The 14,933-nt window shown below is 37.3% G+C and overlaps 1 protein-coding gene across 1 annotated transcript in view; it reads left to right on the top strand.

Annotated features, from left to right (window-relative positions):
* The first annotated feature begins 1,356 nt into the window (after positions 1–1,356).
* The window catches only part of LOC118761921, a 30,239-nt gene continuing 16,662 nt past the window's right edge, over positions 1,357–14,933 (top strand). The window contains exons 1-3 of the mRNA XM_036500123.1: positions 1,357–1,440; positions 3,708–3,871; positions 8,110–8,270. Coding sequence (XP_036356016.1) covers positions 1,357–1,440; positions 3,708–3,871; positions 8,110–8,270 — 409 coding nt within the window. The remainder of the gene's footprint in view (positions 1,441–3,707; positions 3,872–8,109; positions 8,271–14,933) is intronic.

The raw sequence follows: 14,933 nt of genomic DNA, 5'->3' as shown, positions 1-14,933 counted from the left end.
CCATCTTTTATACCAAGACAAAACAATGTACGTGATGACACTTCCAATCAATTAAGATCAGAAGCCATGAGAGCCACTGCCTGGTACTGCATCAGGGCATTTATTATTATTATTATTATTATTATTATTATTATATTATTATTATTATTATTATTATTATTATTATTATTATTACTATTGATTAAGAGAGCAGTGCATGCCATCAAAGTGACTCTTGGGTACAAATATACGAAGTTCAGTATACCCATGATGGGTATAACCGTCTGATGAGGGTACACTAGGCACATGCATCACAACCAATTGTTCGCAACATGGGAATCTCATATCAAGATAAACAGTGCATGACCTTGCAAGAGGGGCCCAGTTAGAATTTTCTTCTGGTTCGGTAACCCATCCCACTCAAAAGGTCCCTGATTAAGGGTTGTTTAAGGATGTTGAATGAAACAGAGGTGAATTGTTCAAACCCCAAAGACCCCTCTCAACACATGGCTATGATGATCCCCCACTACTTCTACACGTGATCAGAGATGCACATATCGTCAGCCACTACGGGACATGCTCAACTGGTTACGGTCAAACAACTGACAAGCAAATCTGTGGTATTGAGCAGAATCTTTGCTGTAGTCCATTGTTATTATTATTATTATTATTATTATTATTATTATTATTATTATTATTGTTGTTATTATTATTATTATTATTATTATTATTATTATTATTATTATTATTATTATTATTAGATGTGTGGTAAGTAGCTTGCTTACCAAGCACATAGTTCTTGATGCCGTCCCCATAGCGTGGCAACTTGGGCAAGTGTCTTCTACTATAACCTCGAGCCGACCAAAGCCTTGGGAGTGGATTTGGTAGATGGAAAGTGACAGAAGCCAGTCATATATATATGTGTGTGTGTGTGTGTATGTGTGTGTTTGTGTGTGTGTATGTATGTATGTATGTATGTATGTATGTATGTATGTATGTATGTATGTATGTATGGATGGATGGATGGATATGTATAATGTTTGTGTGTCTGTATTTGTCCCCCCAACTTCAATGCGCAAGACAGACCGATAGAATAAGTACTAGGCTTACAAAGAATACGTCTTGGGGTTGATTTGCTCGACAAAATGTGTTGCTCCAGCACAGCCACAGTAAAATGACTAAAACAAATAAAAGAATAAAAGAATTATTATTATTAATATTATTATTATTATTATTATTATTATTATTATTATTATTATTATTATTATTATTAATATTTCAGATAGCCAATGGATTAAAACCTATACCATATCAAAAGGAGCTGGTTCAAAAGTTTATAATTCATTTCTGAATATAGGACATCCTTCATCCTGGAATATGGACGAATGCAGAAATGACTTTTGTCCTAACTTCTTCCGACACCCTCTCCTTGATTTCTGGATCTATCTTCCAATTGATGAGGTATGTATTCATACGTGCGAGCAAGTTCATACAGTACCATTATTTTCATAATGATAGTAATAATGATTAACAGACTTTGGTCAAGTATACATGAAAAAGAAACAAATTCAGGTATATGCGCACACATATACACACAGCAGTACATATACATACACCCATATATATAAGAAGACTATACTCAGGCAGAGCTATTTATAATTAGGTTTAGAATTAAACTTATAGGCGTAGACGGGAACACCGAGCAACAGACGGGGGACTATGATCCACGTAGAAGGTGGTAAGAATTTTTATCCGTGACAAACCGCAGTAATAATAATAATTATCATAGACAAAAGACTCCCCTTTGGGGGAGTGGTCAGTAAATGGGAAACAAAATCGATGAAATCAACTTACGATACATGAATGGTCAAAGTTTTATTGAACCCAGCATAAAGTAAAGCTGGAGGACCTGGGTGGGACTTGATCTCAAATTTGAATAATCTTGTTCTTCTTGTGGGGTGGCAAAATTGAGTAACAAACAAAATCTTGTGGGAACATGTGAGCCAGTAACCTACGGGATCTCAGATCAGGAGCAAGGAATGAGGTTAGCTAGGACACATCGAACGGAAAACTCTTTCTGATTTTACAAGGCAAGCCATCCGATCAATATCGCAAGGAAGGCAGAAGCGTGACAGATTAAATAAAACATGGAAAAGCTCAACAGAAACTGAAGAAATGGTTGATGGCAAGACCTGGGGATAACTGCAATTCATTGCCAAATTTACCAGCCTATAGCGATCTGTTACTGGTGTCCTGTACTCTACATAGAGTTAAGGAAATGAAGAAGACATATCGTGTGTTTTTCTCCTATATATCTGACAACTAAACTTAACGTTTCAATATTTTCTCTCATGGATAGATTGCTACACATTTTTGTGGGTAGAAGCATTAGTTTTCATTAATTCTATTAACTCTATTTAGCAGACAATGATTGATCTAGCAGCCATTGATATATATATATATATATATATATATATATATATATATATATATATATATATATATATATATATATATATATATATATATATATATATATATATGTATACATATATATATATATATATATATATATATATATATATATATATATATGTATGATAGATCGTTAGCCGCTACACACATTTTCTTCTCTCTTTGTTTTTTCTGTGTCCCTTTCTGTAGAAGAGCGTAGGCTCGAAACATAAATGACTTTTTTCTATTCCTGAGCGTTATACTAATACATCTGTTTGTTTTGTACGCCACCTGTCTTCGTCTTTTGTTTTTTCGTAAACTCTCCCTATATATATATATATATATATATATATATATATGTATGTATATGTTGCCTGCTTCAGTCATTGGACTCCGGCCATGGGTTTAGTAGAACTAATACTCTTGTATATATTCTATCAATTTCTTTGGACGAACCGCTATGTTACGGGGGACATCAACACAAGGAAACCATTTGTCAAGTGGTAGGAGTGAAATACACACACACATACACAGACGTAAATACACATACAATGTGCGTGTAATGGGGCTAAAAACGCATGGATTATTTGTGTATTAGGAGGTGTATTTTAGTAGCAGAAGTTTGTTATTGTTACCACATTTCGTCATGCAGCTTGGAATGGAACACTATGAGATCCTGTGTTTTCATAACATTACCAAAGGAAATTTCCAAGCGAAGGGTAATTAAATATATATTATTTGATACATTTATGGATGGTAAGATACCTATTAGGTGAGTGACAAATAAAAATCGTTAATTTCGCGGGTTATACAGATTCGATTTTCTCAAAGGAAGGATGTAATAAAAATGATTGGAAAATAGACTAACAACTAAAGAAATATATTTAAAGTATCTCGATCTCTTTAACTTGATCCAATTATTTTTCATTATGCGAGTGCTAACGTGTGGCGCAGGAGTGGCTGTGTGGTAAGTAGCTTGCTTACCAGCCACATGGTTACGGGTTCAGTCCCACTGCGTAGCATCTTGGGCAAGTGTCTTCTGCTATAGCCCAGTGCCGACTAATGCCTTGTGAGTGGATTTGGTAGACGGAAACTGAAAGAAGCCTGTCGTATATATGTATATATATATATATATATATATATGTGTGTGTGTGTGTGTGTGTGTTTGTGTGTCTATGTTTGTCCCCCAGCATTGCTTGACAACCGATGCTGGTGTGTTTATGTCCCCGTCACTTTAGCGGTTTTACGTGTCTACATGTTCATTTCTTTTGCAGGTGAAACTAGTGATTAGCAAAAACCAAACAAATGTGGTAACTATGATATTTAATGGACGAAATACAACCATTGAAAGCTGGTTCTCTCATAAAAACATGAAAAGTTCACCATGGAACGACCTGGCTTCAGCCACCGGAATTGAATTCTCAATTAAGGGACACAAGTATGTTAATATATTTTCTTTTCTTGTGACGTAGAGATTGTCTTGTTATGTAGAGACTTATAGATTTAAAATCACTTTTCGTTTGCTTCTCATTTATTTCAACGCTAAACATTTAAACGCGAAACGTTCTGAAGACGAACAACGCCTTTTCAGGCTTTCAACATTATATCTTCATTTATTATCATATACAGAATTCAAATGGGAGCAAATATAGCTTCCGCCGCTAACATTGAAATCTATCGAGCCTTCTGGATACTGCAGCACAGGTGATTTGTTGAGAACAATTTTTCTCTATCAGTCGAGATTAAGTAATACTTGGCATGTGGATGCCAAAAGCTATTTTACTCTTTACTCTTTACTCTTTACTCTTTACTCTTTTGCTTGTTTCAGTCACTTGACTGCGGCCATGCTGGAGGACCGCCTTTAATCGAGCAACTCGACCCCGGGACTTATTCTTTTGTAAGCCCAGTATTTATTCTATCTGTCTTTTTTTGCCGAACCGCTAAGTAGCGGGGACATAAACACACCAGCATCGGTTGTCAAGCAATGCTAGGGGACAAACACAAGCACACAAACACTCACACGCATATATACATATATATATATATACATATATTTATATATATATATATACATATATACGACGGGCTTCTCTCAGTTTCCGTCTACCAAATCCACTCACAATGCTTTGGTCGGTTCGAGGTTATAGTAGAAGACACTTGTCCAAAGTGCCACACAGTGGGACTGAACCCTGAACCAAGTGGCTGGTAAACCAGCTACTTTCTTTCATAACATTTGCCATTAAGGCAGTACATAGAGTAAGTTAGCTTTGCGGGCTGGACGAGGACATTAATGAAATGAATGATAATGAAAGAAGGATGATGGGGATGTGAGAAGACAAGAAGCGCCCGCCGACTTCTGCTTCTCTAAAACATTATTCTTTTAAAAACAAACACAAAACGAGGTATTAAACCTCTTACAATTTTTACAACTTTTCAATTTTTGGACTTAACAGTCCATTACTAACAACAATATGGTTCAATAATTACATGTGATATAAATACAATAGACAAAGCCCCACCTCCCAGACCTGGCTTACACTTCCCTTAGGAATGCGCCAGCTGTAGGTCGGGGCCCTCAAGTCGTATCACAATTTATGACTCGTCCTCAAAATAACTTGTGCCCGCATCCTCCACCATCCACCACGCCTCCCTCAGAATGTAATCGAGTTCCGAGTTAGCGTCGCCCGGAACCAAGCTATAATCCTCATTGAGCTCCTTCAGCCCAAGCGTCACGTCGAACGCCACGGCCTCCACAGCTACCTGCGGAGGCCATTCGGGGTCCTGTGTGAAGGCTAAAGGTGCTCCCTTGTGGTGCTTTTCCATCACCTTTTCAATCTCTCCGCCTCTATGGAAGAGTATCAATACATCGTTTTTGCTCGGGTGCGGGATATTCAATTCTTTCGTTGGCGGCACAGTTCCCGCCAACGGTGTTTAGTCTCCTGTCGGTGGCACAACCCCAACCGACGTAGTTCCGGGACATTCCGGTACTATATCACCGACAACCGGTAATGTCCCGTTTCTCTTCCTCTTCTTCATTTTTTCTTTTCAACTGAGGGAGGGTGCGTCTCCTCCGTAGCCGGAAGATTCGCCTTTCCCTCCTCATCCCTAGTATCCTTTGGTGAGCACCCATTGTTGCTCACCTTCCTCTTTCGGCCTCTGTTTGTGGAGTCCTCTGCTTCCTCGGCCGTTATCATTCCCTATTCTACAGGGGTTTCACTTAACTGTTCCGGGATCCTATTTTGTTCCCGTGTACAGTTCTTCTTTATATGGCTGGACTCCAAGCACCAATGACACTTAGGGAGGCGACCCTCAAGCATCACCGGGTACCTGCACCCGGCCATTTTCAAAAAATCTGGAAGAGCCAAATTGGCTGATTGGGTCCAAAGGGTCAAAATTGCTTTTGACCCAAACCAAGCAGCCGCAGGAAGAACTTTTACATTAAGGAGCTTAGTTTCGCTGCTACCCAGACCCCGGCGGATAGTGTCCACTATCCACTTGGGTTCTATCCTGGGTGGCAGCCCGCAAATCCAAGCTTTCATCAGTCTCTTTTTTTTGCTACGTGGGCAGGAATAAAATTTCCTTACCCTCCAGGGGTTTACTAGCAAATTTGCAAGCCTCTTCAGGGGTGTCAAATAGCAACCACACCGTTGCATATTTGACACCCCTGGAAATGAATTTAATTGTTGGCAAATACTCTGCCAACTCCTTTTCAATTGCCGTCTTTTCGAACAGGGCGATGGTGTCGAGTGCCTTGTAGTAGGTTCTCAACACCACCGTCCTATCTTCACGGTCTTTTTACTACTTTTTAGGCGGTATGATCTCCCATTCCAAACTTTTGTCATTTTTCATTGCCATGTTTTTTTTTTCTTTTTTTAAATATATTCAAAATAAAACTTAAAAAGCGAGAAGAAAAAGAAATCAGAAGAAAGTCACAATAAACAAAAAAGGAGAAAGTCAAATAAAGTTCAAAAGAAAGTCAATAACACAGCAAAAAATCTTCTGGCCATTCGGTACTCCCGGCCTAAATTGAACCCGGAACGCCGCTACTGGAACACAACTTCCACAAAAATTGGTGTAAAATTGGTAAAAATTGTTCAAACTTCGGAGGCAAAACACTCCCCTATATAACAGTTCTCACAATTCTTAAATTTCTTCACAGCACAATACAATTCTCATAATTAGGTGAGAAAAATATTCACTCAATTATCGAAGACGAATACGCCCCCCCCCCAAATTCTCACAATTCAGCGAGAAAAATATATTTGCCCCATGTCGGCAGAATCAGAATTCTGAATCCAGTAGGACTTCCTGCCTGTAAAAAACAATTTTCAACAAAAATTCCCACTGGACCCAGAAAACAGAATCTTACCTTACAATGGGGCTTCAAAAATTTTCAATTCAAGACGGCTTCAAAAGCACGTCTTCACCGCTTCAGTGCCAAACACAACACTGACTCGCACATGCGCAGAAGCAACCTGTAAACAAGCTACTTACCACACAACCACACCTGCGCCGATATTAAAAAAAAAACAAAAACAGAAATACTGATTTAGCAACCCCACTGCCGCTGCTAGAGACTCTTTATCTCTTACTCATACATTTTTGTATTTTCAACACCACACGTGCTTTCTCTTAACCAATTGTGTAGTTTCCTGGCTTTCGCGTCAAAAGGCATGTTTTAAAGTGCGAAACACGAAAATATACATTCACCTTAAAATGAATACTATAATTATATTTACTTGTCTCTGTTCCTTTTAAGTATTATTACATTCTATTATATTTATTTCCATGCCTTGGCGCGCTTGCTAAGATGTTCAACACGGGAAGAAATATATCGTTATATGTTCGAGCGTTTTTGTAGATTTTTGCTAAATTGTATGCTCGTGTGTACTTTTGCCTTTCCTTACATTTTCACTTTGCAACAAATCTGCCGCGCGCGTGTGTGTATGTATGTGTGTGCATATGTGTCTGCCTGTAAGAGTGGGGGTTTGCGTATGTCTGTATTTCTGTATATATGTCGTTTATATGTATGTGAGTGCTTACGAACTCATATTTGGTGTAAGATAGATCTCATTTGAAATGGAATCTATAGACGGGCCTGTGGGCTGCCACTGCCATTCTAACATCTATGTAGCATACATAACGTATATACACTCTCGACAGGGCAGTTACTGCAATATGTGTGTCCTGAAATAACATCTTTTGCTTCCTGGCCGCTGCTGGAACGAATTTCGGTTTTTTGTTGTCATCGATAACAGCAAATCCATTAATACATGCTATTTCAGAAAAATACTTCAGTGAATAGTCTATCGCGAGTGTGTTTATCTAACATCTATGTAGCATACATAACGTATATTACACTCTCGACAGGCAGTTACTGCAATATGTGTGTCCTGAAATAACATCTTTTGCTCTCTCTGGCCGCTGCTGGAACGAATTTCGGTGTCTATCCGATAGACAGCAAATCCATAATACATGCTATTTCAGGAAAAATACTTCAGTGAATAGTCTATCGCGAGTGTGTTTATACATTAAGTATGATACACAGATGTCTATTTTAATTAAATTCTGATTGATTTAACTGCATATAGCAGACATAATGGTATGTTTTCTAGAAGTTTAGATTTTCATATTCTGAAACCCAAACAAGTTTTTTTTCTTTTTCTAACTCCTTAGGTTTAATCGTCGCTTCTATATAACAATACATGATAATTGTGACGGGGACAGAGGCTGGTTGACCATCAATGAGGGACCACTTGACTGTCAGTACGAAAATTCAGAATACTACCCTTTAATTCGTTATTCTGATACAAAATCGAAAGTCGTATGGAACAACGGTAAGTGATATTGTATCTTCTGTGTTTGTGTGCGTTTGTCTTACTGTGAGTAGTAGTACTAAATGTTAATTTTGTACTTATTGTTTAGCGGCCAATCAGCCTTGATTCAACTGATTTATATTCAAAGGCGTTCCAACAGTGACCGACCCACAAAACGATGCAGAGATTGGGCTGCCATTTCTAGTAATTCGAGTGACCACCTATAAAGTCCTCCCACGATATATTTGAATTCCTTTTGTTATTGATGTTGTTATTGTTACTTGCAGGTTATGCATTAGCAGACTTCATGGCCATATTCATCCGCCTGAGGTAGCAGAACTAACACAGCACATGATACCCATTGATACTATTGATGTTGTTAACGTTCATCTAATCCAGCTGACCACCACTGGTGATCCGCATAAGTCAAGTATTACCTGTTAATAAAGAATCCATACAAATATTCTATCCAACATCGGTCTTTTGAGTTGTGATTTTCATTCTCTTTTTCTACAGACAGAGAGAGAAAGAAAGAGAGAAAGAGCGACAGAGAGATACAGAGCTGTGTTTTTCCAGCTTACGAGTGTCTCCAGACTACATATATATATATATATATATATATATATATCTATATATATATATATATATATACATAAGTTGTGTGAATGTGTGCGTGTGTGTAGATATTTGAGGACTTGTCTCTGTATTGTGCGAAAACTGCCAGCAAATGAAGATTATCTGAAACTATCTATACTACATGGAGAAAAACTTCTTATTAATTAGGCATGTAACGATTATTAAAGTACTAAAAAAAAACTGCAATTATTAAAGGACTAAATTGTCTGGAACTATTTTAAAGAATTTTCTATAACTTCCATTTCTCAAGTTTCTTGAAGTATTTTTCAACTCTCATTTCTCGCAATTTAAATATTCATTGCATTCACTGTGTCAGTTAATCACAAATTAAATATTCTTTGCATTCCCTGCGTCCAATTAATCACAAATTTAAGTATTCTTTGCATTGACTGAAGAGTATTCCATTCTCATTTGCAATGCCTCTCACTTACTATTTAAAATTTTTATTTGCTATTTGGAAAACCGACAGTTTATTCAATTAATATAATGCGTAATTTATTATTTATTGAATGGAAATTTTAAAAATACCCGTATAATTTTTGAATGTGGGATAGCTCTGAGAAGAACCTCGAAATTTGGCTAATTACTATTAGAAGACAAGAAGAAAACATTTTCCGACAAATACTCGAATCCTGCACCTTATTCACGGTTTCCCAATACTCTGTTCCACTAAACCAATATTTACACAAGTTGGCGGTCGAGCTGGCAGAACCGTTAACAGGGCGGGCGAAATGCATATCCGTATTTCGTCTGCCGCGACGTTCTGAGTTCAAATTCTGCCGAGGTCGGTTAATATAGGGCGTTACGATTATCAGAAAATCAAAAAAAAAATGTGTGTAATAGGTGTAAAACAACTTCCTATGAACGAATATGAAAAAAAAAATTCGCGCACGCGAAAGGGGGGTGGGGGAGAGGCCTCGGAAAATTCACATCGGGAAGTTCCGAAAGCGTCTGAGGGGCTGACCCGGGCACCAAAACAAAAACAAAATAGTGTAATATGTGTAAAACAACTTGCTCTAAACGACTATCATGAAACAATGCGCGCTCACGAAAGGGGGGTGGGGAGAGGCTTCGGAATTTCACATCTTCAGTCCACGGCCTTTAAACTAAGAAAAAAATAGTGTAATTGGTGTAAACTACTTGTTCTAAACGAGTATCAAGAACACACATCACATGAATCATTACGCTGTTTTTGTTTTTGTTTTTGTGCCCGGTTCAGACGCTTCGGAAATTCCCGATATAAATTTTCCGAGGCTCTCCCCCCACCCCTCTTTCGCGAGAGCGCTTTTTTTCATGATAGTCGTTTAGAGCAAGTTGTTTTACACATATTACACTATTTTTTTTTTGTTTTGGTGCCCGGTCAGCTCCTCAGACGCTTTAGAACGTCCCGATGTGAATTTCCGAGGCCTCTCCCCCACCCCCTTTCGCGTGCGCGAATTTGTTTTTCATATTCGTTCATAGGAAGTTGTTTTACACCTATTACACACATTTTTTTTTTATTTTCTGATAATCGTAACGCCCTATATTAACCCCGAGGTCTACCTTGCTTTCATTCTTTCGGGGTGGATTAAATAAGTACCAGTTACGCACTGGGGTCGATATTATGGACTCAGTCCGTTTGTCTGTCCTTGTTTGTCTCCTCCATGTTTAGCCCCTTGTGGGTAGTAAAGAAATAGGTACTACTTAAATATAGGTGTTACGTACAAAACATTTTACAAGGTAATGACTCCCTTACTCTAACTAACTCCAAAAACTTGCGCTAACCTTAACCCTAAAAACGAACCCTAACCCCCACCCCTTCATTCCGTAACGTAGATACATCGGGACCTCTTTGAGGGAAGAAATTAATTAATGTGGGTCATGAGAGTGGTGGTTAGATGGTGGTAGTGGTGTAGTAGTGTTATGGTGATGCGATGTTGTAGGATGGTAGATGTAGTGCTGGTGATAGTGGTGTGGTAGTTCGTCAATGTTACAGTTATTGTTGTGGTTGTGGTCATGGTGAAAGATATTAATGATGATATCGAAATTGAGTTTATAGTTGTGCCATATTTTAGCTGTATAGGTGGTGGTTGGTAGTGATGGTAGATTAGTAGTAGTAGTAGTAGTAGTAGTAGTAGTAGTAGTAGTAGTAGTAGTAGCAGTAGTAGCAGCAGCAGTAGTAGTAGTAGTAGTAGTAGTAGTAGTAGTAGTAGTAGTAGTAGTAGCAGCAGTAGTAGTAGTTATTGTTAGGGCTGCTGTTGAAAGACGAGGAGAAGTAAATCATACGAAGAATTATAGTCAACAAAACAAATGCAGGTTTATTTACATATACATATATACGGTAAATTACACACACACACACACGCCCGTACGGGCAAGCACGCTCAAACACACACACACACACACACACACAAAAGCATACACACTAACATACACACACATACACATATACTTTTATCCTTTTATTCTATTACTAGTTTCAGTCATTTGACTGCAGCCATGCTGGAGCACCGCCTTTTAGTTGAGCAAATCGACCCCGGGACTTATTCTTTGTAAGCCCAGTACTTATTCTATCGGTCTCTTTCGTCGAACCGGTAGGAGACGGGGACGTAAACACACCAGCATCGGTTGTCAAGCAATACCAGGGGGACAAACACAGACACACAAACACACACATACATACATACATATATATATATATATATATATATATATATACGACAGGCTTCTTTCAGTTTCCGTCTAAGCTACTTACCACACAGACACTCCTGCGCCTAGATGATATAAACTCAGAAGATCTGATTTGATATAAGTACATGTCACGTAATGTATTAAGATATAAACGTATTATGTACAAGTTATAATGCAATATCTGGGCATATTTAAGGTTGGAATGAAGTAAGAGTGAAGGGTCCTCGAAATACCAAGATCTGTACATATGGCTTGGAGTATGATATCCCTAAAAGAGAGGATAGATTTCATAGCAATAGCTATGACGTCAGAAGATAAAAGGATCTGTGATACAACAAATAAATAATATAGGGTTCTCCCTCATATACAGAATATTTAATAGAGTGTACGAATGTTTTATGAAACAAGTATCACAGATGGGAATCTGATGGGATATTATAGATGAAGTAAATTAATATTAAACGGGGGGTTGAATTAAATAAATTACTGTAGTAAATATCAGTAAGCACCGCCTGGAAATAAGTGATAGTTCATAATAATCTCAACTACACACTAATTTATTAACTTGACTGGTGAGAAAGCAAGAAAAATGATTGTCAATTAAAGACATCACGATAATCTGATGGAGAAAGATAGCCTTTGCTAAAATTACAATGGACAGAGGCCCTCCATGTTTCAGGTGACAGGTTAGTAGGTAGAGTATGAATTTTAAGGGAATATGTATAATAACATGAAATATGGATGAAAATAAATCGCTTAGGATATTACATCCTAGGGCTAAATAATTTGATTTTAACTGTAAAACGTGTGTTGGATACAACATTGTAAAATAAATAGAAACAAAGCAAGAATAGACATGACGACAAAATCAAATGAAAAAGAAATGAATTTTATAACCGAAGCAAATTGTGAAGTTAAACTGTTTGTATTATGCAAAAAAATCCCAGAGCTTCAAAAACACAAACTTGCAAAATAAACAATTGATTTTATTATAACAATACAAGTTTAAGGGTTCCTCTTTCCTTTTCTTGTACCATTGTATGTTTTGTGTTAATGAACTGGAAAAGACAGGTTTCACTTTTAAACAATACGATTGTTGTCCGGAGAATATAAAAATAATAACTCTATAATCGATATTGATTAGAGAAAGATTAAGCATAATACTTACATCGTGTAACTTAACTTTAAAGGTTTTTGAATTTTTGCATTTCGATGGGGGAAGAAAGCACCAAAAATCTGCCAGGAGTAGAGAGAGAAAGAGATAGAGAGAAATGTATGTATACACCCCCCCCAACACACACACATAATATGTTGTGTAAGATAGAAGTTAGAGGTAATATAACCATCTACAGGATAGGCGCAGGAGTGGCTGTGTGGTAAGTAGCTTGCTAACCAACCACATGGTCCTGGGTTCAGTCCCACTGCGTGGCATCTTGGGCAAGTGTCTTTTGCTATAGCCTCTGTGTTTGTCCCCTTAGCATTGTTTGACAACCGATGCTGGTGTGTTTACGTCCCCGTCACTTTCAAAGAATAAGTCCCGGGGTCGATTTGCTCGACTAAAGTCGGTACTCCAGCATGGCCGCAGTCAAATGACTGAAACCAGTAAAAGAGTAAAACAGAGGATAGATGTATCCAAAGGCGCTCCTGGTAATACCTCAGTATGTATGACCCTTGTTATAAGGTATACGGTAGTAGGTAATTTAAAAGGTAAAACCGTGGTTTATATATATATATAAAAACGATACGAAAGGGAACAATAATAACAGTTAGAAGTAGATCAAGGAAAAAAAGATGTAAAATGTTAGTTGATTCAATAGTCTTAAATTTCAGTGAGGTCCATAATTCCATATATCAGTTTTCCTTTCCTTTCCTTATATCTTCTTCCTACTGCCTTCTATTTATATTTGCCATATAATCGTTCTGATGATGTCTGTCAATTGCAACGAAATAACTGTACGTTTACCCCAGCTTGATACACTGAAACAGCTGTAAGCAGATTCTCATCGTTATTAAATGATTTTAAAACACACATGATGTACCGCTAACAGTTATTGCTCCATTTCTTATCGTTTATATATATATATATGAATAAATGATATAAACATTTATATTTAACATTCACTATTGGTATCCCTACTCTTTCTGTTAGCTACTTATGACGTTATATCATATAACGTTTTTTTAAACAATATTAATAGCGTTCTGTCAATCGCTATACGAATCCATAATTTTTTTGCTGAAATGTCTTATTGACGAGTTTCGTTTTTTTCACTTCCCTGAAGAGAAAATTGCATTGTTTATACCATTTATTCTCTTGAATAGTATCAGTGGAAATTTCGAAACATATGTCGAAAGTAAAAATATGTGATTTACACCTTTGTTAAACTCCATTTATTTATTCATATATTATTCAAAATATTCCACGTAAACACGAAGTTTCTACCTTTATAAACAAGGAGTTACAACATCTTACTGTGAGATTTTTGCTGCCCTGGTAAACTATTATATTTTTTTTCCGTGTTAATTATTAACAAGGTAAAAATACACTCATCTATTTATATACATGTATATATATATATATATATATATATATATATACATATACAGAGAGAGAGAGAGAGAGAGAGAGAGAGAGAGAGAGAGAGGGAAGAGAGAGAATGATTGACAGAGAGAGAGATAATGAGAGAATGAGAAAGAGGGAGAGACAAAAAGACAGACAGAGAACGAAAAGATGTTGAAATTTTGCTGGGAACACCCGCGGGCTATCGGAAGGTGAATGTAAGTGGAGTGGTAAAGTGGACTGGTGGAGGTGAGAGGGTACTGAAAAGATGAACATGTGAAAGGGGATTGGACAATGGAGGAGAAGAGGGGGGAACATAATGAGAGATAATTACGTGTTTGTGAAGGAGGATATAATTTGAAGAATCGTAATCTACGATGTCCGTTGCAGACACACTCGAAGCAACATTTAACACAAAGAGAAAGAAAAAAGCAAAGCAGTAACGTATTTTACAGCATAGAATCCGACAAAGTGAATGGCATAAGCATGTAGTGTAAGCATTTAATCATCGTCACTATCTTCCGAAATCTTACAGCATTTCACATAGAAATTTCTTTTGTTTCCAAAGTCGTCTTGGTGTATAAGTCGACCTACAATTTGGGGTATAAATTTTGATTTAAAAAATTCTACTCGCTGTGGGCGATAGACGACAATAAGTCGACCTACAATTTGGGGTATAAATTTTGATTTAAAAAATTCTACTCGCTGTGGGCGATAGACGACACTTTAGAGGACAGGGGCTTACTGTCACTCTACACTCTGACCTCGCTGAGTTCCCTTCGCTTGATAGATATTCGATGTCCTGCCATATATCTTGA

The sequence above is a fragment of the Octopus sinensis genome, unplaced genomic scaffold (assembly GCF_006345805.1).
Source record: "Octopus sinensis unplaced genomic scaffold, ASM634580v1 Contig18722, whole genome shotgun sequence".
Taxonomy (NCBI): domain Eukaryota; kingdom Metazoa; phylum Mollusca; class Cephalopoda; order Octopoda; family Octopodidae; genus Octopus; species Octopus sinensis.
The sequence above is the reverse complement of the archived record's forward strand: the minus strand, read 5'-3'. Positions and strand labels throughout refer to the sequence as shown.